Here is a 27181-nt window from a genome sequence, read left to right as displayed (position 1 = left end):
TTATTTTTGTTGAATTTATGCTTTTTGTATGTTGTTCCATTCATAGTTTACCCACTTAGGCCACCAAATGAAGGGGCTTGATGGCCTGTTGGAAAGTGCTTAAAAATAATTATAATCATTAGCATCTTTCCCTGGAGAGTTGAGTGGATTCTGCATTAGTGCTCCTTAAATATTTTTTTAATGTAGTCCTCATGTGTTCAAAGAAATACACACAAAGCAGATCACGGTACTCATAATCATACTCAGTGAAGTCCTTGACTTATCTTTTGTAGAGTTAAAGGCACAGATTACAGACTGGCTTTGTCTTTAGTATCACAGATCACTGTGTTAACTACTTCACAGGAGCTTCTGTATGTAGTCTTTAAATCATCATTAGATTCCACTTTCGCAGTACATGCACTCATTTAATTTGGTCTAAAAGCAACAAATGCAGATTTAAGGAATGTATTCATGTTCATAGATTTTGTGCTTATTAGATTTGTTGAGTAGCTTTTTCACATAAATATGTGGCTGCTTACATGTAACGTAGTGTGTTTCTTCTTTATCTATTTGCAGTCACATGCTGCCCGATCGACTCTCCAAAGGGGAGGAGGTGAGTTTATGTCAGACTGAAACGTTTTATTTTTGTGATCATGACAATATATCTTTTACCTACCGATAGACGACAGGCACTCCTTGCTACATGTCATCAATCTGTACTATAAATAAGTAATTTTCCGTTTGAAAAGTTTTTGAGGGTGAAATATATTTGTAGCAATCAGTCCGATTTTTGAAATGAAGGCAGCAGAAATGAAAAATTGATTTGCTCTCAGCGGATTTGATGAAAGGATTTTGGCACTGCTGAATGATGAAGCATATTGCATGGATCAGAAAAATATTATAAGATCTCTTGGTTCGAAACAAAAATAGGTTTTGTTTTTTTCCGAGTACAGTTGCATAATGCCCAATCTTGGATCCCATCGGCTACATTCTGACGACGATGCAGCCTCTGTGGACAACGGTGAACATGCCAGGCATGTAGCCAGCGGTTAGCGATAAACGACTTCCTTTTCCGCGTGCTGCATTGTTTACAGAAAAAGAAAACGTTTTTCTTGTTTTTCACTTTAATTAACGGGTCTTAATTTTGCCGAAATTTCAACATCAGGATGCAGATATGTAAAAAGGAAAAATGAAGCTTTGTCAGGTCTGTCCTCAAGAGGAGAAGTAAACTTTTAAAATGCTCGTTTGTTAAACGGATGTTGGATCGATCTTTTCTGATGCATTCGTGGAAGTTGGGAAATCTTAATGCTGAACAGCTTTCGTGACACAGCGTCAAGGGAATTTATCTCAAGTTGAATTTTAGATCTACAACAGACTGTTCACTGAACTTGCTGCAGATGATTGTTTATAGAGATTAATAAGAAGGCAAATCATCACCAGATAGCCGCTCATGGGAGCCGGGATGGCATTAAGGCGCATTACATTCCGCCTGCTTTTGCTCTCCATACGGACAGTTTTTCCTGCATACGCCGCAGCCTGCTAATACGTGATTGGTCAATATTTCTCGGACCAGAAGCGTACTACAAACGGAAACCAAAACACTTGCTCTCCCTAAACTCCATGTTCCTGCCTACAGATTCTACATTTCTATGTAGACTCTGTAAATAGCGATTATGTACAAAATAAGAGAAAGTGATCGATAAGAAAAATTGGGACAAATAACATTGTGATTAACCCATATCAGAGTTTGCAGTTACATCTCCAGGTTTGTGTTAGGAGAGGCAGAAGCATCAGAGAGACACTTTTATCTTCTGTACATCCCAGAAAATCTTCTGTGCATCAAAAGTATTTAAGCAAAATCTACATTTTCTACCTCTAGTCTTCAAAAAAGACAAAGATCGGTCTTTGCTTTGTATATATTAGAAACCTATTTCAGTGTGAACTGAACTGTTTATTTGCATGTACTCTTCATACATTGTGATGAAAATAGGTGTAGCTGAAGGGCTTTTATGTTCTTGTAGATATTTTGTTGAAGGGACCACCCACCACCTTGTTGTATGCACCTGTGATAAACTGATGTGGGATGGATGTTTGACCAAAGCTATTAACTGTTCTTTGTCTGTGAGATTGCTGGGAATAGAGACTGTTTTTTTCAATAGAAGATAAAAGTCCTGCTCATTTAATCTTTTTTTTCTCCCTCAGATTTTCTTTTTTTGCTTCAATTTTTTGAAGCACATTGTCTCAGAGAAGTTCTCTGCTGTGAAGAAACAGAGGTGCGTTTCTCATTTATCTTATTTCATGTTATTAGGATCTATGTATGTGTGATATTTCTTTGTTTCTCTCCTTGTTTCTTTCTTTCTTCTTTCCCTTCATGTGAAGCCTTTCTGTTGAAAAATATTCATAAAGCTACAGTTATCTGTTGCCACAGCTTTATAGTAACACTCATACAGTAGATAGGTAACTCTGTGAATCACCATCTTCTGGAGGCTTTCTCTTCTTTTGATCTCAGATGTTCTTTTCATCATTTTTTTTTTTTGCAGAAGGAAGAACTCCCACTTCAAAGACAGTGATTTCACTGTGGAAGACCTCTGCCAGTTAAGTAAGTCAGCGTGCCTCATACATCCCTCCCCCTGCACAGGCCCACATACAGGACACCTCTTAGACCTTTGGTGCATGTAGCCTATTACATGCACGAATACATTCTATTTTGTTGTTTCTTATTTTGTTCAGTTTGTAGTAGGAAGCTATATTTCACCTTTTTTGTTGTTAAAGCTACTATAATGATACGATATTGCTAAAATTACAGGATTTAATGGCAAGCAACTGATTGGAGAAAATATTAATCTTATTTAAAGAGCGTGTCAGGAAAAGCCTCGACTACTCTTCCTGTTTAATCTAGAAAGAAAAAAAACTCGGCCATGTCCGGATATATTTTGGACTAGCTGGTTACAGTTTTTAAAGGCTTGTATTCTGACTTTAATTTACTGCAAGGGACTATTATGTCATTATACATTGATTTAAAGAACTATAGATGTCCAAAAAAAACATTTGTTTTTATGCAAAAACAAATGTAAGGATGCATCCCCAAATATAAGACTAGAAGTGTATTATTTATTCTCATAAAACCTTTAATTTCAACCCATGCATCATGTACATATTCTATACTTGTCTTGTATGGCCTCGGTCTATTTTTACCCCAAAAAAAAGAATCCCCTTATAAAAATGCTTGTTATATAACCAGTTATAGCTCTTACAACCATTTAACACCATTGTTACTGCCACATCATAAATAGAAGTCCTCAGAACTACAGTCCTCAGTATGATCATGCCTGTACGGTTACTCTGTCACTCTTTGAGATTTGGTGACACTTCGAAGGCCATCAGGGGCCTATTTTGGTGGAAAACTGGGCAAATGTGGTGGGAACATGGGGAAATAAATTTAAATTTGAATTTTGCAACGTTAGCCATCTTGGACCAAATAAAACTGACACCTGTTTGGAGAACAATAAAATGGATAACAAACACCCACAATAGGTTATAAACCATCTGTGAATCTTGCATAATCTTTGCAGGAGCCTGTTTTAGTAAAATGCACAGCAACATATGGATATTAACTTCAATAGATGTTGCACCAAAGTTTGTTGGATGACATAATGACCCTTCTTTTTTAAAGTCCTTGAACACAGTCCTTAAGACAGTGTCAAGGTCCCTCTTTGAACTCGATATATATTTTTATGAGAGAGTAGAAACCGAGATGAACTGTACATTTTTTACTGTTTCAAGAATCCCTAAAACCACCACTGATATCTGTTTAAGAGATGTGCCAAAATAGACCAGGAATGTACAATGTACAGAGATTTTTAGCAATTGTATAAAAGAAATTGAAAAGAAAAGACATTTTTAATATTTTAATTTGGGGCATTTTATTTGTCTTTAGAAACAGTCTTCTCATTTAAGACTCTACGGATGACATTTAGTTTTTTTTTCTTTTGTTAAATGTCAAAACAAACCGATTTCGCAGCAGAAAAAAACCCTTACAGGAACTGGGTATTGTTGCCCAGGCAGTGTCGAACCTTGTAACAATTATAATACCACGTTTTCCTTTTAAGAACCATCTGTGTTAATACAAAAGCCACAAACCTGAGTAGGAAAAGTGTTCTTGTGGCATACATAAATTACATTAAATCTCAGTCCTTCTTGTTCTATCATTTAAGCCTTTTTCAGTGATGTACTTGTAGCAGCATTGGGAGCTCCTGCCACATGCCTCTGGTCTGATGCAATGAGGAATAACTCAGACTGTCTGATGCAGAGACAAAGCAGAGAGACTCTGGGTGATAACACAGCGCTTTTATCTCGTTAGAAAATTGCAAGGCTTGAATCCAAAACATGTTGCATCACAGACCTTTATGTGTGCAGGCTTTTAACTTTCAGTAGAGTCTTCTGAGGCATTCCCGTCAGTATGGCGCTTCATGTCAAAGTTGATACATTTCACAGGTATAAATAGCTTCTTATCATTCCTGTTATGTACTTACTCTCCGGTAATGATGGAAGACTATTCAGTATTCAGGCTGCTAACACATTATTGTCAGAGTAGTGCTAAAAAGATTATTTGATTTAGATTTATCTAACCGCTTAGTTGAATAGTGAAAGTGTGTTTAAACCATCTGTCAAAGGGATTTATTTTATCAGGCAAGTTTTAAAATGTTCTTGTAGGAGGAGGATGCAATGTTCAGAGTCTCTGAAAGGCTTCTTTACTCCTGAGTTTCTATTGGACAATGTGAGGTATCCCTCTTTTTCATAGCTGCTTTCTATTTAAACCACTTATGTCCAGTGCTGATTGAAAATGGTGTTTATTAAAGACCAGCTCCAGTCAAGTTTTAAGACATATAAAATGCTCTGCCTGAAATAATAAATTGTGTGTTTTGCAAAATATGTTTCATTAAGAAATCCTCCCAAGGCATCGCCTCCTTTGTCCTCATTAAACATTCCCCAGTCTGCATAGTCCCCGCCCACTATGCACAGTCCTCACCGCCCCCCTCCGTCGTGAAAACAAAACATGTCTGCCATAGTTTAGTGGCAACTTGTTGAAACTTAGCTTGAAGTTTAGTAATTAGTAGTCGTAACGTTAACGTTAGTAGTCAGTAGTGAGTTGGCAAAAATGATGATGACGGTTACAGCTGGCTCGCGCATCGCCGAAGTGGTTGCCATGGGTTGCACATAATGATATGCATAGCTTCACCCCGTCCATTAACAGGATTGGCTCCTTAGGTTTGTGTCGTCTCAAGGCAGCCAATCTGAAAACTTATTTGCGTGTTTACAGATGTCTCACTCTTTAAACTGAAGTCTGAAGTGGTATGATATGGAGTTAGAAACCTGAACTCACAGCCCTGCTTTGTTTGCTTTCAGAGGTGAAGGATCGTGGCAGTGTGACTAGTCTGAGCAGTGAGTTTTCCCTCATCACCGAGGAGGCGGGTGGTGCCTCCAGCCTCACCAACGACACTGTGGACCTGTTCTCAAGCCAACCCCAGGCCTCCAGCTGGTCAGTAACACACACAATATCTCATAAAGTTCTATCTTTAATTTAGAATTTTGGAAATTTGCTAAGAAACCCACAGAGCAACATGTATTTCAGTGCTCAGGCTGAAAACAGCAGTGCTTTACAAAAACACAGGGGGCTGTATGGTGGAGGCGTGTTGCTTCAGGTGCCAGTGAGACCAGAGAGATCCAGGAAGTCCAGTTTTAACATATTCATGAGACAAAGCAAAGCCAGTTCATTAAATAACCTACAGTCTGAAATATAATGTGGACAGAAACATCTCTGTTCACAGCACTCGGATACTTATGGTTGCGATAGAGATGCAGTCAAACATGGCTCTTTGAGGGATCAGTGCTCATGGTTTGGAGGGGACATTGTATCTTCAGTATATGGCCTTCTCATTTTTAAACATCATCTTAAAGCTCCTGTGAGGAACTTTCGGTGTGTGTTGATTTTGGCTCCCCCTGTGAACAAAGCCGTACCTCTGATCTCTTTGCAGATTTTGTCCTGTACATGCTTAAGTCCTTAACAAAAAATCTCATCCTGCTTTCTTTAACAGTCACATGTATCACTCACTTTAAATTTTTGCAAGTAAACAAAGGCAGCGTGCAGTTAATTGCTTCGTCTGACACCTACCCCCCCGCCAGCAGTTTCAGGCATTAAAAATAACTATACAGAAATAATCAATCTTGTACGTCGCTTATGGTCTGGTTTGACTTTGTAAGTCAAATAGAGTCATCAGAATTAATTTCAGTCTGTTTCATGACCAGTGAAATACTCTTCACAGGAGCTTTAACAATTAATTGGCATTATTTGACAAATTAAATTTGTTGCTCAGCTCTTCCTCCGTATCAATGATAGTTAGGTTTATAGATGGATCACATCTTACAGTGTTGTGGGAAGGGGAGGCAGCTTGATTTTTAACACAGCATCGTGTCAGAGCTGTCTTTGTGCCAACGCAGTGGTCTCATTTAGATGAGCGACTGTCCTGTGCTTTTCAATGCGGTGATTATAACAATCATTAACAGAGACTCAGCCCCAGAATTAGATTTGCATCGATATAATAAAACAGCAAAGTTCTGTCAAGTGTTTTCAGAGGGAACTGTTCATTTTGAAGATGCTTCAAGTCAGTCAAAATAACTTCAGTCAGTAAATCTTTTTTTCTTATTCAATAATGATTGTGATTCAAGCCCAACATCAGTCATCCTCCTCCTCCTCCTCGTCCTCCTCCTCCGCCTCTGTGGATGTTGATGTAATCTATGTCTCCTCAGGAGAAAAGGCACCACCTCCTCTCCTCAGATGGTTGTTTGGAATAAACAGAACCCTCTGGAAGAGCACGTCTCCCATCCACTCAATGAGGCTAGGTCTTCCAGCTCTTCCTCCTCCAACCAATCGGAACACGGCGTCACACGCACTGGTAGCAGCCCATTGGCTGTCCCCGGAAGAAGGTGATTGAACTTGATCACTTGATCTTGATTGAACCCGGAGCTTGCATGCTATCTTATTTTTAAACACACACTTAGCTTCAGTGAAGTAAATTTTGGATGATCACCAGAGGCTCAGTGCTTAAGCACGGGAAGCCTGTGGCCTTAAACTGCAGCTCATGCATGGAAAATGAGACATCTCTTCTTCTCTCTCAGGTTAGCAGCAGACTACGCGCGGTCAGGCTCCTCCCTCTCCACAGAGTATGGGAGTTGGCAGATAGTTTCTGGTTGTGGCAGCATCCATGACCATGCTCATTTCCCTCCACCTCTGGCCTCAGCCTCCTCCACGTCGTCTGCTGTCGCTGCTGCCTACGACTCCCCTCTGCCCTTCAGTTTTCAGGATGAAGGACCCAGTGGGCGAATGTAAGAAACACTATACAACCCCTTCACCGTGTTCCCTTCAGTTCATGAAAACATTTCCTGTCCTTGTTTACAGGGTTAAGCTAAAGCCACTATTTAGAATGAGAAGAAATTTACCAAAAAATTGTATAGACTCATACAAAAACAAAACCTCTCAACCATCACCGAGGACCCACGAGATGTGTGTGGGGTTCTCTGTATCTTCAAGTACCCTGCCCTTATTTTGATGTTTCTCCCAGCCAGTAAAAGTGAGCACAGCTTTCACATAAAAACATAACCAGGGGACAGATTATACACATGCATACAGGAGGAAGCTACTGATGTCACTGAGCTTCAGAGGGACGGCCAACTTTGTTCAATGTTCTCTGTACAAACATTACGGACAAATCCTGCTGCCTTTTAAAGTATCATGAATTTGTATATAATGAAACCATTTTTAAAATAATTTTTACTAAATTATTCACGTCTTACATTATTTCGAATTTTGGTGGATGGTAGGGTGGCACGGTGGTACAGTGGTTAGCACTGTGTCCTCATAGTTAGAAGGTCCCTGGTTCGAATCCAGACATGCTTGTTAGGTTCACTGATGGGTCTACGTGTCAGCCTTGTAACTGACTGGCGAACAGTCCAGGGTGTAACCTGCCCCTCGCCCAATGACAGCTGGGGTAGGCTCCAGCCCCAACAGGATAAGCAGTGTAGATGTTAGTTTATTTCATTGTGTCATGCACAAAAAGGTGCCCAGCCCCACATGGGCTTACAAGACACTACAAACAAAACGAACGAGATCAGCGACAGAATGAAAGCTAAAGAACAGTCACACCTCAATATATGTCAACCAATGTCAAAAAATAATAAAGGTAATGGAATATATGGTAACACATGCTATGTCACTGTGCTAAATATTGCTATATTTCCACATCGTTTTCATACAACAGTTATTTTATCTGCAGTGCAGCAGCTTGGGAATCACTGCCTGGTTAACAAGTATATGAGGCGTGATGCTATTACTATGTAATTGTTTTCTGTCAAACAACAAAATGTGAACATGTGTGCAGTGTCAGCATCTGTCGACCCAAATATATCAAAATACTGCTGCGAAATTACAGTTTTCCAACAGGAGGAAACGGTTAGCTTAGCTCTGGTAAAAGATTAAAACAAAACGCTTACCGACACCTTGAAATCTCTTGATTCACATGTCTTTTCTAATTCGTTGGCCAAGTTTCTTTTTTAACTCTTTAATGTCCAGCTTAGAGAATATCTTGGTGAGTGATGAAATTGAATTTTGTTCAGCAGAGATTGCTTCCTGTCAAGAACATGCTTTTTCATCGCTGCTCCCTGCCCCCCCACTGAACCGAGAGAGAGACGAGGACAATAATCAAGGGAGACAAATTTTCCACCGGGTTCTCCCTCTGACTCATCCTCCCACTCTCTGCTCCCAGCAGGAGATACATTTTAATTTCTGCTTGATCCGACTGCCAAATTGAGTGTGTCCCGCCAGCATCACTTGCAGTCAGAAAAGCCAAATAACATCTATTCATCTTTATTTTGAGGGAATGAGAGAAACTTGGAAGAAGGGCGAGATGGGGAGAGATGGTGATGATGAGTGGGTGAGCTCTGTGATGGTTAATTCAGGAGTACATTGTGGGGTGGATCCTAACGGCCTCTGCCTGCATCAATCTGTTCTTTTTCTCTTCTGAACCTTGGCAGATGTTTTCTTCTGTTTACTCATTATTTTCACCCCACTTTCAGAGTTAGAGTAATTTACCTCCCTTAACCTTTATCTTCCTGTCTTCTTATCTTGCTCCCCGTTGTGTCCTCCCCCTCCTTCCTCTCTCCTCTCCAGGTGTCCCTTCCCCTCTGAGCGTCAGGCCCGTCTGGAGGCGGTGCGGGAAGTCTTCCTGGCAGCCTACAGCTCCACCGTGGGCCTCAAGTCCTCAGCGCCCAGCCCCTCCGGTGCTATCACTGGCCTGCTGGAGCAGTTCGCCCGCGGGGTCGGCCTCCGGGGTACCAACGCCATCGTCTGAACCCTCTCAATGTGACTTCAGACCTTCCTTCTGCTTCCATCCATCCATCAACATGTCTAGACTCAGTACAATAAAGTGCCAAACATCTCTGTTCCAGTCAGGGGTGAAGCATTAATTTTTTTTTCTTGTATATCCTTTGTTTTTAAATCTTACATGCCCAGATTTATTTTTGTATGTGCTTCAGCAGCTTTTCTTTGGACTTTTAATCTTCAGTAATGAGTTCATCCGTCGGGGAGGGGAGCAGGGTTTCAGCCACGGTATCAAAAAGGGATAGTGAAATGTAAACGGCTGAGAACACGGGGTTTGCACCTCCTACTGGCAGAGTTTAAAGAACTCTTTCTTCCTTAATCTCTTCTTCTTCTTTTTTTTTTAAGTTTTACTGGTTACTTGCAGGGACCGTCCCATCTACAGGAAGTCATATGATATTGGATCTCTTGTTTTGTGCTGCTATTCTTTATTAATCCCTGCAGAGGGAAGTGCTTTTGTTCTAGTGGATTGTGTTCACACAGTGAAGCGATTCCTTTGTAGTGTGACGACACCGTATGAGTTATGCGGCAAAAGTCTGCCGTCCCCACACAGCTGAAGCTAATATGACACTTGAGCAGTTTGAATCTGTGCTGGTGTTTTGTCCTGGTGTTGAGCCATCATCAACAACCTATGTATCCTGAGTTGATCATGAATTTCAGTCTTGGTATGATCATGCCTATTCATAAAGTCATTCATAAAGCATGTCAGACCTAGTTTAAAGGCTGATGAGTTTACACCTGTTCTGAAAGTCCACACCTGAAGTGCTGGGTGAAAATAAACAGCTGTCACAGAGAGGATTGAGAGGCAATATTAAAGAAGGAAGGATGGTGTTGTGAGAGGAGTTTAGGGCATGTGGTCTTTATATTGTTAGGTCGACTGATTGTTGTCAGAAAGTTACAGAAATTGACGGATGAAATGTTGCATTTCTGTGTTGAAACAGGTGAAAGTGGGGTTTTTGTACGCTGTTTGATGATCCAACAAGCACTTATTTTTACTGAATTTAAGCATGCTGAGGCTTTAGAGTTTCAGTTTAGTCAAGCGTCATGTGAATACTTCCCAAAGCAAGAGTGTCAGAACGGTCGCACCTGAAGGCTCAGTGAAAAGCTTGTTATCATAAAGGGGAGACAGTCTGGACCCTATTTCTGACGGTGTCGTTTTACTACTTAGATAATTTCAAGTTTTATGAGATATTTTGATCAACTTTATAAAATATGTTTTGTTGATTAAACATTAATAGGGACTCTTCTAAATGGCTGCACATGGCAAATAATTTGAAATCATAATTCAGGAGAATGATGCACAGAACGTATCCCAGCAATGTTTTCAGCTCGCTGGTCTAATCATAATCATTTCACATTCACATGATTCAGGCAGACGAGGTGTCAAACCAGAGGTTATTTTAGTGATTAAGCAAGATGGTGAAGCAAGGTGAGGCCGGCGGAGAGAATGTTTGTTATTATCTTGCAGATTTCAGTTTTGTCCTCTTTGGCGGCACCTATCGCAATGTGTGACGTCCATGGTTGGCTCTGGCTGTAACTCTTGATTTTCCTCGCTGGCGGTCGCTTTCCTTTTTAGACTGTTTGCCTTCATCTGAGCATCGAGTTTGTTTCTTTTTCTTTGTATTTTCACTTAATTTTGAAGTTGTATCTGTAGTCATCCATCTTTTCTTTGTTTGTTCAGCCATAGTAGATTACTGTTTACTCGCAACACTTGCAGAGACCGGAAAATCAGCCGCTTAGCTCCACCTACCCTCTGCAGCAGACCAACCACTGCTGGCTGATGGAAAACGCGTCACTAACTGGGCGCCGCTTGGGATGTTTTTCCACGAAAGTCGCACCAGACAGCCAGTCTGTAATACTGCAAATGCAAAGGCTTTCATCAGTGGGCCATAGGCTCAGTCACCATATCGCCGAATGGGGTAACACAATCTCATTCGGCGACAGATAGTTGACAGATTTAAATGAAAATCTTCCAGATTATAACTTTAATGTTAAGTTTGCAAACGAATATTAGCCGAAAGCTAACAAAGCTACATGCATTACTAGAATAATTACAGGAAACACAGTAGTGACAAAATTATTTAATTGAAAACATTTTAATGATTAAAAAAAAAAAACATCATATATTTAAGCGTTTTTCATTTTGCGATCCTGCATACATCTGACTATTTGTATTTCCAGTCTGGTCCAGAAGGTTTTATGTTAGGGCTCTACCGTCTGCCTGAATAGATGTGAATGCAGAATCAGAATCACCTTAATCACCCACGGCCAGTTTTTACATCTTATGTCATAATATCTCCATATTTGCTACTTGAGCAATTACCCACTCATTTCTTCTACTCCCTCTGTAGCACTGACATGTTAGCACAAGAGGCACTGAGCGTTGTTGTAGCAAATCTATGAACCGAATGCCTTTTCAATGTTCTTTCTCGTTGGACTTCAGTGAAGAAAGGTCCACTCGATTCCTGCCTCTGCTCAGATTTCCACCAAGCTATTATCACAGAACCAGGACAGACATTTCTTTGTGAGCTTCTCTGGGCTGGATCACTTTTAAGTCATTTTCTGTGGAGAGATTTTATTTGAAACAAGCTCGTCTGTGTTGCCAAATAGTTTTGACAGCTGCTGTACCTCAGGACCTTTTGTTGTGCCTTTTTTTTATCAGCCACACCAGAACAGATCTCCACTTCTGCTGGGCCTGCTTCTGGTGTTTTTCTGTTTCTTAAATGGTTTTAAGAGCTTGGGTTGTTTGCAGCTGATTGTTAATGGAAGTTCTGACTGTAGAGAATTATCAGCGCTAGCTTTGCAACAAAGCTTGTTGGGTTTCCCATTTTATTATCATATTATCACCTTTTTCCATGTACAGTAATTTAAAGCTGTTGAGTCTTATGGACACCCCAGATAAGGTTGATTAGGTGGAATTTCGGCCAGTGGACACTTTCATTCACCCTCAGAGTAGGGAGATACAGAGGATTTCATTGCCTTTAGAAACAACTGTAGACTACAAGGATTTTATTAAATTAAAGCTGTTACCAACATCATGTCTGTGTGCCCATCAGAGCTTTCTCCAGGATGTGTTTGGATAGCTTAGCATAAAGAGCTTAGCTCTGGTAAAAGATTAAAACAAAATGCTTACCAGCACCTTGAAATCTCTTGATTCACATGTATGCATGTAGCTTGTTGGCAAACAGAATTGTGGAAAGGTTAGTTTGACATAATGGCAAAGTTTTTTGGTGCAACTAATTATTCAAAACAACAACGGTTTAGCTGTTAGCCTGTAGTAGCAACAACTCTGGCCTATTATATTTCTGTTAAACAAGAAGAAACATGTTCATTGGTCAGTTTTCATTGTGTTGTTTGGTGTATTTAGCATATTAGCTGCTTTCCCTGCATCCAAGTCTTTATGCTAAGCTAGGCTAACTACATCCTGACTCCTCTTTACTTTGCACACAGACATGAAAGCGGTGATGTATCAGTTCTCTGCCTGAGCTGTCAAATTGGTGACATTTTATCTCCCTGCTATTTGTTTTTAGACTTTTCGGCGTGGCATCGTCTCCCTGTCAGGTTTTAAGCTTTCTTTTTATATCTTTTCTGAGAAGGGTTTCTAATATCAAGCAGCCAATCACAAGGCTCTTGCAAAAGCATTACTTTTAATTTTAAACTGCTAAAAAAAGATCTCATCCTAAGGTGCTTTAAAAACTCCTTAATTTACATTCTCACTCAGTTTGTCACTTTTCACTCACTGGTTTTGCATGAATTTTTATCTCGATTGCAGCATATAATGGTTTTATTTGTTTTAAATTTTATTACAGAGTCTCTTATTAAAATGCTGCATTGCACTCATCCTGATGTTCTCTGTGTAAAGAATATTCTTCTTTGTACAGTTGATGCATTTTAAGTAATTGAATGAATTTTGTTTTTTGTTTCTTAATTGTTGGCAGTCGGCGGGCTACATGGAAAAGTGAACTGAGCTGCAGGTGGCAATTCTGAATTAAAAAAATATTGTTGACTTGCTTTTTTCTTTGTTTATTGTTTCGATGAATTTGCTTCAGCAGATTTTATTTTATTTTTTTATTTAACCTTTATTTAACCAGGTAAACGCTTGTTGAGATATAGAATCTCTTTTTCAAAAGTGACCTGGCCAAGAGGCAGCAGAAATTTTACAAAACACAACACCACGAATATCATAACAACACAAACAACATTTGCACAGTGAATAAAATAAAGAACAAAAAATTTCAAAGATAGTTTAAATGAGCGTACCTATCTTTGAAATTTTTTGTTGCTTGATAATCTCATTGTCATTACCATCCATGGTTCGATCTTTCAACCAGTCCCTCCAGGATTTTGTTAGAATTTTCTGATTGTTGGGGCCTAAAATACCTGATTTGGCTGCTTTTTGAAGTTAAATTTGCAATGCCAGTTTTTTTTAGGCCTTTTTTCACTTTACACATTACACATCCACTGTGAGCGATTGGGACAGACGCTCCAATAAAGCCGTCTATTGGCTGAGTGAGCTGTTTGTATTCTGACATCACGTCCGGTCGATTTCAGAGTCAGGACTCCAAAGAAAATGTGTAAAAACTGAATGACACTAAAGTTAAGAGCCATGAAATTCTAATTTTGCACTTCATGTGTGCCTTACAATGCTATCAATATGCACAAAGGAGAATCTACATCACACAAGTGGACAGTTAACAGGTTTTAGCACAGAAACATGGATAAATACTCACAATTAAACATTGAGTATTGGATTTATTATCATGGATTTACTGTATAGAGTCCTTTTAGAGACTGCAGTTGGAGACCGGATAAGCAAGCTCATGAAAGATGAGACATTCACCTCGGAGCCTCGTTAGAACGATCAGCTGTCTGCTTTACAGCAGCATGCAGCGTTCCAGAGATATTACAGAAACAGTAAAATACATATAAAGATGTTTACATAAATCTGCAGACCTCGGGGATCAATATTTTGAATATCATAGCAGTGAGTTTGATGACGAAAATGAGTTCACATGTGCGGGGAAAAATACTGTGGGATGATTGGTCAAATATGCACATCACAACTTCCTGGAGGGACCGACTAACTCTTTACGTCTCAGCCTGTTTGCCTTCGTTGCAGAGCTGAGGTTAGGCGGTCTGTATTAATTCAGATAATACAGCCTGCATGAAGATTATTTTTCAAATGTTTTAAATCATCGCTTTGTAGTTCTGACCGAACCAAACGTGAGACTTAATGGCACAATATGCCACTGCTTTCTGTGGTGACAGAGGTCATCCCACACAGTGATGCTTCTGCAGGACAAATGCTCGCTGTAATGTTTTTTTCTAATCAACCACATCTCCCTCTGCCTCAGATTGACTCACTGAATGACCCATCCGCTAAATATTTATCCTACTAATAGACTTTTGATGGGCCTGAATTGTACTTGCTGCTGATGGAATGTGGGCTGCTGCTCAAAATGTAACGAGCGGAGGGTTAATTAATGCCAAAAAGACGGATGCGTCACAGGCTTCAAACTGTGTCTGCATCCGGTTCCCCTTGTTCCTCAGGCTTCTCCTGACACTCTCTTTATTCTTATCCTTTTCTGTCTTATATCCTATCCTTGGATGCAAGTTTTGGAGCTATGTAGAAGAAAAATATATAGCGCTGCCCTCTAAAATTGATGATTTGAAATATCTGTTGACAGGACTCTGCTCCTCTTGAAAATGCACCGGGGGATTCAAGGTGGTAAAATCACTGAAAAGAAGCATCCATCTATCCATTATCTATACCACTGATCCTGTTCAGGGTCACAGGGGGGCTGGAGCCCAGCTGTCATTAGGTGAGAGGCGGGGTACACTGACTGATTTCCAGTCAATCACAGGACTGACACACAGACAGAGGTTAATTTTAGAGTCACCAATGAACCTAACGAGCATGTCTTTGGACTGTTGGAGGAAGCCGGAGTACCGAGAGAGAACCAATGCATGCACAGGGAGAACATGCAAACTCCACACAGAACCTTCTAGCTGTGAGGCGACAGCGCTAACCACTGCAGCACCATGCAGCCACAGAAATAAAGCAGTTTCCATTTAATAATCACTGTCTCTATGACACTCTGGTTGATGAGCCAAACTGCTGCTGGCTTTTCTTCACTTGCTTCCTTTAATCCTTCCTCGTGTTAAATATTGAAGTAAATGTTGACGTTGAGGTGACTTGAAACACTAAGAAGGTAGGCGGCTGAGAATGTTTGTCCAGCTGACAGCCAGTGCATTTGGAAAACTAATATAGTTGGAAAAGCTCAGTCAGCTGATGGACTGTTCATGTGGCCTGCTGACCAAGCTCACGACACTTCAGAAGTGTTCAGTTCAATGTTACGAAGGCCTCAGAGTTGACTTGGCTGGTGACGCATTTCAAACAGTAAACCCTTTTTTTTATGAAGAGAATAACATTTTTATATCAATAAAATCACAGCAAAAGCTATTTTTAGTGTCACAACATTCCTTTATTGTTGTGTAATAAATGTGAACATGTACAAAGAGCCGGCCTTTATAGTGGAAATAAACAACCTTGATGTGGTTTATTGTTACTGTAATTACCCGGCCACTGTACATTATCAATTAATTAGAACTTTATTCTAAAAGTAAAAAAAGAAGATGTTCACAGTATCATCCCATGTATACACATTTATATGCGGTCCCTTTAAAACCTCTTCCCCTGCTGCTGCTTTTCACCTGCCTACTCCTCTTGAGGCACTAATCACCTCCCATACACAGATCACAAGTTGCGCCCAGACACAGCTGAAGAACTTGTGGAGGTCTCTGCCTCCACCTGGCGATGGATGGAGAGAAATGAGGAGTAGAGGAGCTTCTGAATCCGCGCCTGTGCTCCGTATCTCTCTCCCCTTCTCTCTCTCTCTCTCTCTCTCTCCCTCTCTCTCTCCCCTCTCGCCATGAATGAAAGCCTCATCCTCAGGTATGCCTTCTAACCTTCCTCAACTGCGCTCCACCGACCGTCAGCAGCACCAACTACTACTCCCGGAGCCGGCCGATCTCCTCTCTGGCTCTGAATCTTCACTGGAAGGAAAATTAGTGCTGCAATATAAGTAAGAACTTCAAGGATTCAGAAGAAGTGATTAAAAAACGCTCAACCATGGCGACAATCGGGGATTTCGACCCACTCAACTCCATCGTACCTGCGACCAAGATTGAAGTCACCGTTTCCTGCAGGTAAACAGCGCAAACACGTTTCCCTAAGAATCACTTGTCATTCACCTGTTTTCATTCAAATATTCACACATTTTAATGCTGTTTAGAAATATCAGTTGTGTCACTGTGTTTTTCCAAGGGGCTTATATATTCTTGTGCGTAATTTCGTCTTCCATCTGAGACTTTTCTCATGTTTTGAACCAGAATTGTGTCTTTACCGTGCACGGAGCAACTCTTTTTTTCCCGAAGAATTTGCATGTGCTGTGGGTGTAGAGGAGCGTGGGCGTGCAGTTACCAACAGTACCAGGATTTATTCTGAGTGCCTTGGAGAGCTCCGGAGAGCGCAACTCTGAGATCACATGAATGCGTGGATATTAAATGTGCCAACTGACAATACAGCAAAGACAGAGAGAGGGAGGTTTGAACAATAGTTATTTTAATAAGGCCTGAAGAGGACGAGAAAAGAACTGACAGGAATCATCTAACAATACTATAACTCTTTGTATAATCTAATATCAGCACGTGGAAACTGTACTCCAACAGCAAACTAACTGCAAAGCTCAGCAGCAATAGCACCACTTTATTAAAATGATGCTTTATACTGAAACAAAAATACCTTTGATGGTCAAAGACACGTATTTAAAGTCAAGAAATATTAGAAATAATATAAATATTAGAACAAAAGAGATAAGAAAAAGAAATGTCTGCTGGGAGATGTTGGCTGTACTGTACATCCTCATCCAGGTGTCAGATACTGCCGTGTTGGCTGTCAAATGCTGATTAACAGTTTGTGGTTTTGCACACAGACCAGTCCCCCAAAAACGTAGCTACTAGTAATATAGTACAACTGAAGAACTGACAAATATTAAGTTTGTACTGAGAATAGCAAGTTTCCTCTTTAAACTGTCAATATAATTTGTACTTGAAAGCTGAATATCCCCCCACTCCTTTAAACAATCTTACCGTAGCCTACTGCTAATGATAGTGAAGTGAGTTAACCTGTTTTGTGTTTCTTTTAATCCCATTTTCAAGTTAAAATGTGTTTCCCAAATACCCCCAACCCTCTTTTTTCCCAGTTTAATGTCAAATTATAAGTGTTAATGGGGCGCTGGTTTAGCTCAGTTGGCAGAGCAGGTGCCCCATGTGCAGAGCCCACAGTCCTCAACGCACTGATCGCAGGCTCGACTCCCGGTCTGCCAGTCATTTGGTGCATGTCATCCCCCACTCTCTGATCCCCACGTCTCTCTTCAGCTGTCCTATCAAGTAAAGGCAAAAAGCCCCAAAAATAATCTTTAAAAAAAGAAAAGTGTTAATATCCCATTAACCCCCCCCATAAATATGCACTGCAGTAGTGTACAGTTTAAGATATTAAAGCTACATAACCTGTTTTATGTTACTTTAATCCCAGTTTCCAGGAAACATTTAAAGTGTCCTATTTAAAAACCCCAATACCAACCTGTTAAAGTGAAAGAATGTCATTATATTGTGAAGTTATTTTCTAACTTAAAGTTCCTGTGAGGAACTTTCAGCTTGTGTTCATTTTTGCGCCCCCTGTGGACAAAGCCGTACCTCTTATCTCTTTGCTGATTTTGTCCTGTACATGCTTAATAGGTGGTTTTTAACAAACTATCTCATCCTGCTTTCTTAAACAGTCATACTGTATATACCACTCACTTTAAATGTTTGCCCTGGGAAATGTAAACAAAGGCAGCGTGTAGTTAATCGCTTCGCCTGACACCTACCCCCCGCCAGCTGTTTCAGGCATTAAAAATAACTATATAGAAATAATCAGTCTTGTCGCTGATGGTCTGGTTTGACTTTGTAGGTCATATAGAGTCATCAGAATTAATTTTATAACAACACATAGGCAAGATGTGGAGGCTTCAAACATCCCCAGCAGTTTCTACACTGTCCTCACAGAGCCACACCTCCAGCCCCCTCTTTTTCTAGAGTTTATTGGTGAAAAAAATTTAAATATCACAATTATTATAATATATTATTAGTAGCCCAATGTGTGAAGACAAAAAGGTTTCAAAGAGGGACAAATGAGTTACATGCAAAATATTCACAAGAATATTTCTTAGAAGAAGTTAAATCCTCGTGTTTCTGTGGCTAACTGTGCATCAGAGATGTTGGAAAAACTGTGAGTTGTGGTTTTTCTTCAGAAGTTTTTCTCTTTATAATTAAGATGTGATCTCTCTTGTGGCTACCTGTTGCAGCCTGCACCTCTGGCATTAAGATGTCGTTTGATTTTGTGACTTTGATACCTGATAAAGGGTAATGAGCAGAGGGGAAAAAGTCCCGGTCAGGAATGAATAATTGAGCAATGTTGTTCATTTCTGTTACAGGCTGTGACAAAATCTGGGTTGATGTACTGGCAAAGTTTCTTAACACGGCTCTAAGTTTTGAAAATAAAATAAGAATGAGTGGGACCGCCACCAGGCAATACACCTGTTCCCTGGAGCATCGGCAGAAATTATCCTCTCAGACAAAAGCATTTCCATGTCCTCGGTTTTGTCTCTATGCTAAAGACCCCGAGGCTGATTATGACAGGCTGTTCCTGGTCCTCAGTGTCCCTAGCTCTGCCAGTCCAGAGGGGTTAGAGAGGGGCTGTTTCAGCTCCCTGACACTGACAGAATGGGGTTGCTCAGAGGGTCCAATGAAGGATCCTCTCTGCAGAAAAAACCGGGCATCAGCTGTGATACAGGAGAGAGACAGAGAGAGAGAGAGAGAGAGAGAGAGAGAGAGAGAAAGAGGAGGTGTGGGGGCTTATGATTTGACTCTACACCTTTTCATAGGTAGTTAAAAACTGCAGACAGCTGTAGCTGTGGAGCTGAAGCTGTGACGATGCCAAACACAGGTGTAGTTAGATGTTAAAGTTGGCTTCGTTACACTCAGATGGCTCAGTCCCAGCTCCCTGCTGCTGTCCATGGTGGCTCAGTGACCTGCTGGCTGAACAAGCCATCATGTGCTTTTCAGAATGATGCTGTGTGATGGCTCCAAAAGTAAAACTCTTAATGCTGCATTAATCAAGACTTCAGAACGCTCAGCCCTCAGCTCAGGGAGAGGTTCACAGTCCTTCAGCTCATTGTTTTGCTTTTACTGTTTTGTTCCATCTCACCGTGATGTGAGGACATTACTGATTACTGCTGGCGATGGCAAGTCAGTTTGAATAGTATAGGTCCCAGATTATGTTTAAAATGATACGTATACTTACCTATATGTACCTCTTTCATGGCAGACATTTTAACTTTCAACAGGGCAAACAAATAAGACTAACAATGGCACACGACCACTGATCACCCGTCCATACTGTAACAGTACTTGCTTTGTGCCACTGATGGCCTCAGATTATTTCTGTAAGTGTTTGAAATTGTCCAAATACACCTCACACTTAAAAGGAGTTCATGGGCCGTGGTTTTGGCTCAGTTGGTGGAGCGAGTGACTACAGTCGTCGTCGCACTGATCGCAGGTTCGACTCCCGGTCTGCCGATCATCTGGTGCATGTCATCCCCCACTCTCTACTCCCACCATGTCCTGTCTCTCTTCAGCTGTCCTTTCAAGTAAAGGCAAAAAGAAGGAGTTGATATACAGGCCCTGATAGATACATTGAAGCCATTACAGCCCATCCCATGGCTCCCAGTTGTAGCAGTCTTCTGAGACAGTTCCAAAACCTTTCGTAACTGTTGGCCATTTCCATCCCAAAATATTCTTAAAAAGGCCTACGTTTAAAAATACAGGAATTCCCCTTCACTCATGTCATGTGACATGCTGCTTTAGTACAATAACAGATCAAATGTTACTGGTGCCACACTAGAAAATTGCAGATGAACATTTAACATCCAGGAATTAAAGGGGCCATATCTTTTAAATGGATGTTCTCATATTTTCATGGGTTTCACATTTTTGGGTGTTTATTGTTCGCAGTGAAAAAGTGAAAACTGCATAATTCCGGGTTTTTCCAGAATGACATTTTTAAAAAAGGTCGCCTCTGAAACCGGCCGTTCAGAACAGCAGGTCTCTACGTAGAACCTTGCTTTTGCTGAAATCGACCAATCGTCATTCACCGTCATTCTTGCATTAGCTTGTAGTCAAGTCGTTGTCAAGATCTCAACTTACCATGCCGATACCTCCTGGCGATTCTGGCTCGTACATATAAGGCCAAATAACCGATCCTTGAGCAGCCATGTTTTCTACAACTTTGGAGTGACAGTGCAGTGCGGCTCCTCCCCCACGTGGGGGAGGGGTTACGTGGTCACTCCAAATACTGTCAGCCAGTCGTGACTAAGGTCTAACCTTTGAATGGCAAAGCGGCTTGTTTGTTTCAGGAGAAAGGAGAGGCTCCTTCATTTCAGCGTCAAATTTGTTTCTTTTTCTTTGGTTTTTCACTTATTTTTGAAGTTATGTCTGTAGTCATCCATCTTTTCTTTGTTTGTTCAGCCATAGTAGATTACTGTTTACTCGCAACATTTACAGAAACCAGAAATGTATCCGCCTACCCTCTCTGGCAGACCAACCACTGCTGGGTGATGGAAAATGCGTCTCTAACTGGGCGCTGCTTGTGCTTTTTTCCATGAAAGTCGCACCAGACACCCAGTCTGTAATACTACAAATGCAAAGGCTTACATCAGTGGGCCGTAGGCTCAATCACCATTGTGTTACCTCATTCAGCAATAGATAGTGACTTAACAGACATTTATTTACATGAAAATCTTCGAGATTGTGCTCGGATACACAATTTGAGGCAGCCAATGTGCTTTGAGGCACAATTTGAATCCCATATGAGGCAGGCACTCACACAGAAACAATGAAATGAATTTGGATTCACCTTACAGACTTGAATCATTTTGTAGAAATAGAAATGCTTTTGCTTTGAGTATGACATAAATATACATGGTTTCATGTTGACATGCATCACCAGTTGAGCATGAAAGAAGTATCTGTTTAAAGAAACACTCTTGCGGGTGGATTCTGTGTCGGATGTTTTGCTGCTGTGTCGTGTTTAACTTGATATTTTTCTCATCCGAACGACTGCTGCCTCCTCAAAACGAGTCAAACATTGAACTCTGATCTGAACTGCATCACCACCAACATCCTCCTCATTCTGGTTCTTTCATCATCCTCTGTCTGAGACGGAGACGTGTTTTGACAGATACTTGACTCTTGGATGGTTTAAAACGATTTCATGTAGCCACACTGTCTCGTTATTGCGTGACCGTCGGCAGGAGGGGCAGGTTATCTAGGGGTGAATATGTGACTCTCTTTCTCTCTCTCTCAGGACTCTGTGACTTGGCTGATTGTCCTCACTTTTTGATCTTAAAGTAAGTCAGATTGTTTTGTAATAGAAAGAGAATTTGCCTGGAGGAAAAAAAGCCACCTCTTCGCTCTCTATGTCACAGCTGATCTATTCTCTCTCGTCTCTTTTTTCATCAACGGTTTCATCCTCAAACAGCCCGCATGTCGTGGTGTAGCTCAAAGCCACTACAGGTGGTAATGAGGTGGATTGCTTTCCCCATTCAGGTGAAGATGCTTGACACTGTTCAAATGGATGAAACGCGAGTGGAGAAGGGAAATGAGAATCAGGGGAGAGCCGGCATGATTCATGTCCCTGCACAGAATGAGTGTATTTATGTCAAGAAAGGAGGCAGCTGCTGCTGACCGCTCACATCTGCTTCAAGTGTTACATGACAGAAGTTTGACCTCACATAGGGACAAGAAAGGGGAGGAGACCCGTCCTTGTGTATCAAAGGAAAGCCTTCACTGACAATTACAATTATTAAGTGATAGATTTTTCTCTTCATTGCTTTAGTCTCCAGTTATTCTATAATTACCTGAGTATTAAAACTGTGTGCATATGACTGAGGACACGTCCACCCTGATGTCACCAATGGTTTTGTTGATGCAGTTTTGAAGCCCTGAGTTTGGCATGATGGCTGTTGGATGTCACAAGTGACCATAGTTGGATAGATGGTGAAGCTAGAGAAGAGTGCGGGGTTTGCTATCTCAAAGTTTTGCCGAAGGCTAATTCATTAGCCTGCTAATTAGAAATTTAATGGCAGTGTTTCCCTAATAATTAGATTCTACGTATTAGCTGTGGTAGCTGACCAGAATGCTATATTTATTACACTGACTCACAGCTTGCTTGCACACATCTTGTGTTGAGAGTGAGCAGCGTGCAAACTTAATTAACCACGTTATTTATAAGAACCAGTCTTCCCATCATAAAACTTTTCTCTGTGGGGAAAAGCCAACAACAATCTCAACTAATATGAATGGGCCACAACAAATAAATCCATTCATGAGAAACACTGAACAACCTAACAAGCCAGTGATAGTGGACACAGGCACAGATACCTGCTAATTCGTGCTAACATATAATTTGCATATAATAGAATCCATAGACTTCTTAAACAGTGTCCCACTTCAAATCATTTGACATATTATTTGTCCAATATTTGCTTCGAAATTAACCACAGAAAGGGCTGAAAGGTTACGTTCCTTGAGCGTAAATCGGCTTCCGCGTGTTGTTTCCCAACTGGAGGAAAGTGAAGGTGGATGTCATGTTTTCATGTTGAAGAAAGTGTCTTGCATCTTTTACATGCTGGAGGGATTATATATCCCACCTGGCCTGGGAACGCCTCAGGATCCCCCAGGAGGAGCTGGACAATGTTGCTAGGGAGCTAACTTTCACTCAAAGCAAACAGGCCCCCAAATATCCATGACCTTAATATAATAACCTTAATATAACAAGTGACTTATTTAAAAAATGATACCCCATGAAGTGGTCATGAAAAGAGAAATTAGCTTTAGGTTTTTTGTACAAGGCTTTAAAAATGTTTCTATATGCTGTAAATTTGGGCATCTTAATATGTAGCTCTATGGGGACTGACTCGCATTTGGAGCCAGTCTCGAGTGGACATTTGAGGAACTGCAGCTTTTGGCACTTTCACAGTGTCTTATTTTTTCAGCCCTCTAGGTAGATGCTTGTTGCGCAAATTAAAAAGAAATACAAATGAGATGCTAAAGTTAGCTAATATTTATAGACTGCACTGTTAATGCATACGCCTTAAAGCTCTTCTGTATAGATTTTTTCAGTTGTTATGGCATCTTTTAGAAAATTCTAGACTATGGTACATGGACTGTACTTTTCTAGTCTTTGCGACCATTCAAAGCTGCTTTACGCTACTTATCACGTTCATCCATTCACACATTCATACACTGAAGGCAGAGGCTGCTACGTAAAGTGCCTAGCTGTCAGTTATCACATTCATACCCGTTAGCTATGCCACCGAGAGCAGTTCTTGGGGTTCAGTGTCTTGCCCAAGGACAACATGTAGCCTGAGGGAGCTGGGGATCGAACCTCCGACCTTCGGATTGAAAAAAGAATGACGCTACCACTGAGCCACAGACGCACCGCTATACATTTTTGTTTATGAAAACACTCTCCACTTGTTGCTTCAGCCCATTTATCTGTGTCACTGGGTCGAGTGTGTGGATGTTGTTGAGGGAATTTCATTACATCTGGCACTAATGTCTACTCTACTCGAGCTTAAGGATGAACTGGTTAGAATTTTGAGTTCAAAAGACACTGTCACCTCACAAGCACACCTACTATACTGGCAGGTAAAGATATGAGTGAATTATCCATGTTTTAGAATTTTTAGCAACATTTGTCAAGTATATTCGTAGCACATTTTCCTCTCATGGACACAACTTTGTTGTATCAGCAGCTTTATTGGCCGAGCACAATACCACAAGTTCCAGGAACATTCAGTTATGTGGACTTCGGGTTGTATAAAGTCTTTGTTGGCTACAGGCCGTTAAAGGCAGCAGTAAGGACAGCTCTTCTGCCTCTCTGCTCTTGGCTTCCATCACAGCTCTGTAATGAAATGTAACGATGTGCTTTCTCTCCACTTAACAGGCTTGTACTGTGTCCAAAGCTGCTGACTGTGTTCTGCCATAGAAAATAGATCCGTAACGACAGAAATTATTCTGCTGTGTAAATTCACAAATCTGGCATGATCGCTTGTCAATGACAATATGGCTGCTCGGCCTTAAAGACCAGGCTTGAAGAATGACTCAGGCTTGGCTGCAGCGTAAGCACAGTGTATCAGTGTGTGTAAACAGCTCTGTCAGATGATGTGTCAGTGTGTATGTGGGTTAGACAGGCAGTCAGATACTGTGGAAGGAAACACAGTTTTTCTTCTGTCTTATATAAGTGGCAGCCTGCCTGCCTGCCACCCGAATGCTGCTCCTCTAGATCCTATTAGACAAGCTGAGCGTAGCAGCCACCCTGCAGTCTGCAATGATTACCACTAGCACCATTGTTTAAATGAGACAGTGGGAAATGAATGACCTGCCCTCTTAAACAAGCAAAGCATCAATTAACCCCAATACCACATGTTTACAAAGCAACATTAGCTTCTTTAGGAGCTATGTCTTGGCCACTTGATGAGTATACATCCAATATTCACACTTAAGTAACTCTCTTAAGCCCCTTTCCCACTGGTCAAAAAACATCCGCTAACATCCGGCTTTTTTGCTTGATGGGAAAGGTTACGATCGGCATTCAGACCCAGGTCAAATGACTCTGCAGTAGACCCCGGTAATTATCGATCGGCAATGATGGGAAAACAAAACCTGGGTGGACACGCTAATCTCTGCCCCCTTTCCGGCGCGATGCTGTGCTCCATCGGTAACTTCTGCGACTCCTTGTCATCTTAGCTACAAATTCCACCCGTGTCCGTCCGAGCAGCGCTCGAACATCGTTCCAAATTTATTAGCATTTATTAGCGGGTCTTCCGGGTCTAAAAAACCTAATTTTTATGGAAAAGGGATATTAGGGTCTCCATCAACTCCAGAGAAAATATCTGTAGCTGCTAAATGCTCTCTTGTGTTCATTAGTGAACTAAGTTGGAGTATTTGTCTGTTGTTTGGTGCTGGGGAGGAAGTGAACAGTAGATTTATCAGTGCTTTTTCACTGAAAACAGCTCCCTGCTGCTTCTAGAAACAAGGTTGCTCAGAGCAACAGGAAGGAACATGCTCTGAATAGCTGGGGGAACAGCAGAGTGAGGTGATAATTATTTTTAGGTTTGTTACTATGAGTGACAACTTTCACAAAACACATATGCCACGTTCCAACTGCTTTGATTGACTCAAATCTCTTTTTGGGTTTGAGTAAGTTTTGGACTGTTTCTGGTACTTGGTACCGTTTTTGGAATCACCTCAGGCAAGTTACCAAGCCAGCTGAGTCTAAACTTAAACTGGCAGACCACTGATTGGGCTTAGTGTGCGTCATCGAGTGAGTGATAGTGAATGTAAGTGGAGCAGAGGTAAAGGTTTGCGGGATGGATGGATGGTTGGATGGATCTTTTATATGTGTCAATATTTCCTGATCAGCTAAACTTACCGTAGAAAATGCAGGAGAGAAAAGAGAGTCATGCCCGGTCCAGCAGTACCATGCAGTGGAAACAATAGTCATAAGATCTTGCCTGTGCCTGCAGGGATCCACATCACAGTCCAAAAGCATGCAAGCTAGCTAAATTAGTGACTTGTCAAATTGTCAGCAGGGGTGGTTGTGAGCATGAATGGTTGTGTCAGCCCCTTGATTGACTGCTAACCTGCCAAGAGTCACCTCACCACTGTGATCCTCCATTAATAAGCGAAAAAAGCAGATATGATTAGTACAGCTTTGGAGCTGTCAAAATGCCCAATAATGTCTCCAAGTTTTCTTTTGGCTTGAAACAAAGCAAACTTGCCATTAGCTTGCCCAGATCTGTGGTAGGAGAGCGAGTGAACCAGTGAACCACACTAACTAGATAACTTAAGATAACTGCCTCTCATCTCTACAGTCGTCTCTGCGGGGAAAAAACAACAACAATCCTGTCTCCCATTCACTGGCCTCCACAAGTAAATCAATGTACGAGAAACCACAGTGAACGGACACACAGATCCCTGCTAATAAGTGCTAACATATAAACAATATTAGGGGGAAACGGAGCACAGACTGCGCAGTAAAGTCATATTATTTTTCCTTTCTTTGCATAAAAAACATCCCTAAAGGCACCAACAACACAGACATGGCCGAGAGGTTAAGTTCAGTGAATCGTAGCTGAGGTGACACCTAGCAGAAAGCTAGCAGCACTGGCTTGTCACTCAAAGGGACCACGCCCCTAATTAAGGATAACTTGAAGCTTTATTATAATCTCAACAGGTGAGTTATATAAAAATCCAGCCTCTGTACAGTTATCATGAATAGAGAAAGCTATAAAACATGTTCAATTCTGCAGTACATTTGGGCTTTTGAATACTGGGCCTCCATGCGGCACACATGCACACACATTGCACTGAGTTTGAGATCATGAGAGTTAAAGGTTGTTAGTGTTCTCTGTCGGTGTGTTGTTGAGGCACATGAGAGCTGCATTGTGGCTGTGATGGCTGTGCAGTGTGGTAGGAGGTCTAGTGCTAAAAAGCCACATTGGTGGTGCTTTCAGAGCGAAATGCCAGGTAGGCCAGCGAGCACAGGGAGCCAGGACATGTCAGGGGGAGAATGTCAATCCCAGCAGGGAGGGCTCTGATTGGATA

General features: G+C 41.2%; 2 protein-coding genes across 2 annotated transcripts in view; both read left to right on the top strand.

Moving 5' to 3' along the window:
- mtmr14 (myotubularin related protein 14) overlaps positions 1 to 13415 on the top strand; it is a 31394-nt gene extending 17979 nt beyond the window's left edge. The window contains exons 13-19 of the mRNA XM_069678084.1: positions 556 to 592; positions 2182 to 2252; positions 2520 to 2578; positions 5386 to 5518; positions 6787 to 6963; positions 7156 to 7362; positions 9203 to 13415. Of these exons, the coding sequence (XP_069534185.1) occupies positions 556 to 592; positions 2182 to 2252; positions 2520 to 2578; positions 5386 to 5518; positions 6787 to 6963; positions 7156 to 7362; positions 9203 to 9383 (865 nt within the window). The 3' untranslated portion in view covers positions 9384 to 13415. The remainder of the gene's footprint in view (positions 1 to 555; positions 593 to 2181; positions 2253 to 2519; positions 2579 to 5385; positions 5519 to 6786; positions 6964 to 7155; positions 7363 to 9202) is intronic.
- A 3039-nt stretch (positions 13416 to 16454) lies between these two features.
- Positions 16455 to 27181, top strand: part of LOC138605535 (copine-9-like) — a 182605-nt gene continuing 171878 nt past the window's right edge. The window contains exon 1 of the mRNA XM_069677865.1: positions 16455 to 16618. Within this exon, the coding sequence (XP_069533966.1) occupies positions 16542 to 16618 (77 nt within the window). The 5' untranslated portion in view covers positions 16455 to 16541. The remainder of the gene's footprint in view (positions 16619 to 27181) is intronic.

The sequence above is a fragment of the Semicossyphus pulcher genome, unplaced genomic scaffold (assembly GCF_022749685.1).
Source record: "Semicossyphus pulcher isolate SPU_LCO1_2020_fin unplaced genomic scaffold, fSemPul1.0.p SCAF_3, whole genome shotgun sequence".
NCBI lineage: Eukaryota > Metazoa > Chordata > Actinopteri > Labriformes > Labridae > Semicossyphus > Semicossyphus pulcher.
Note: the sequence above shows the minus strand (reverse complement) of the source record. Positions and strands in the feature narration are given on the sequence as shown.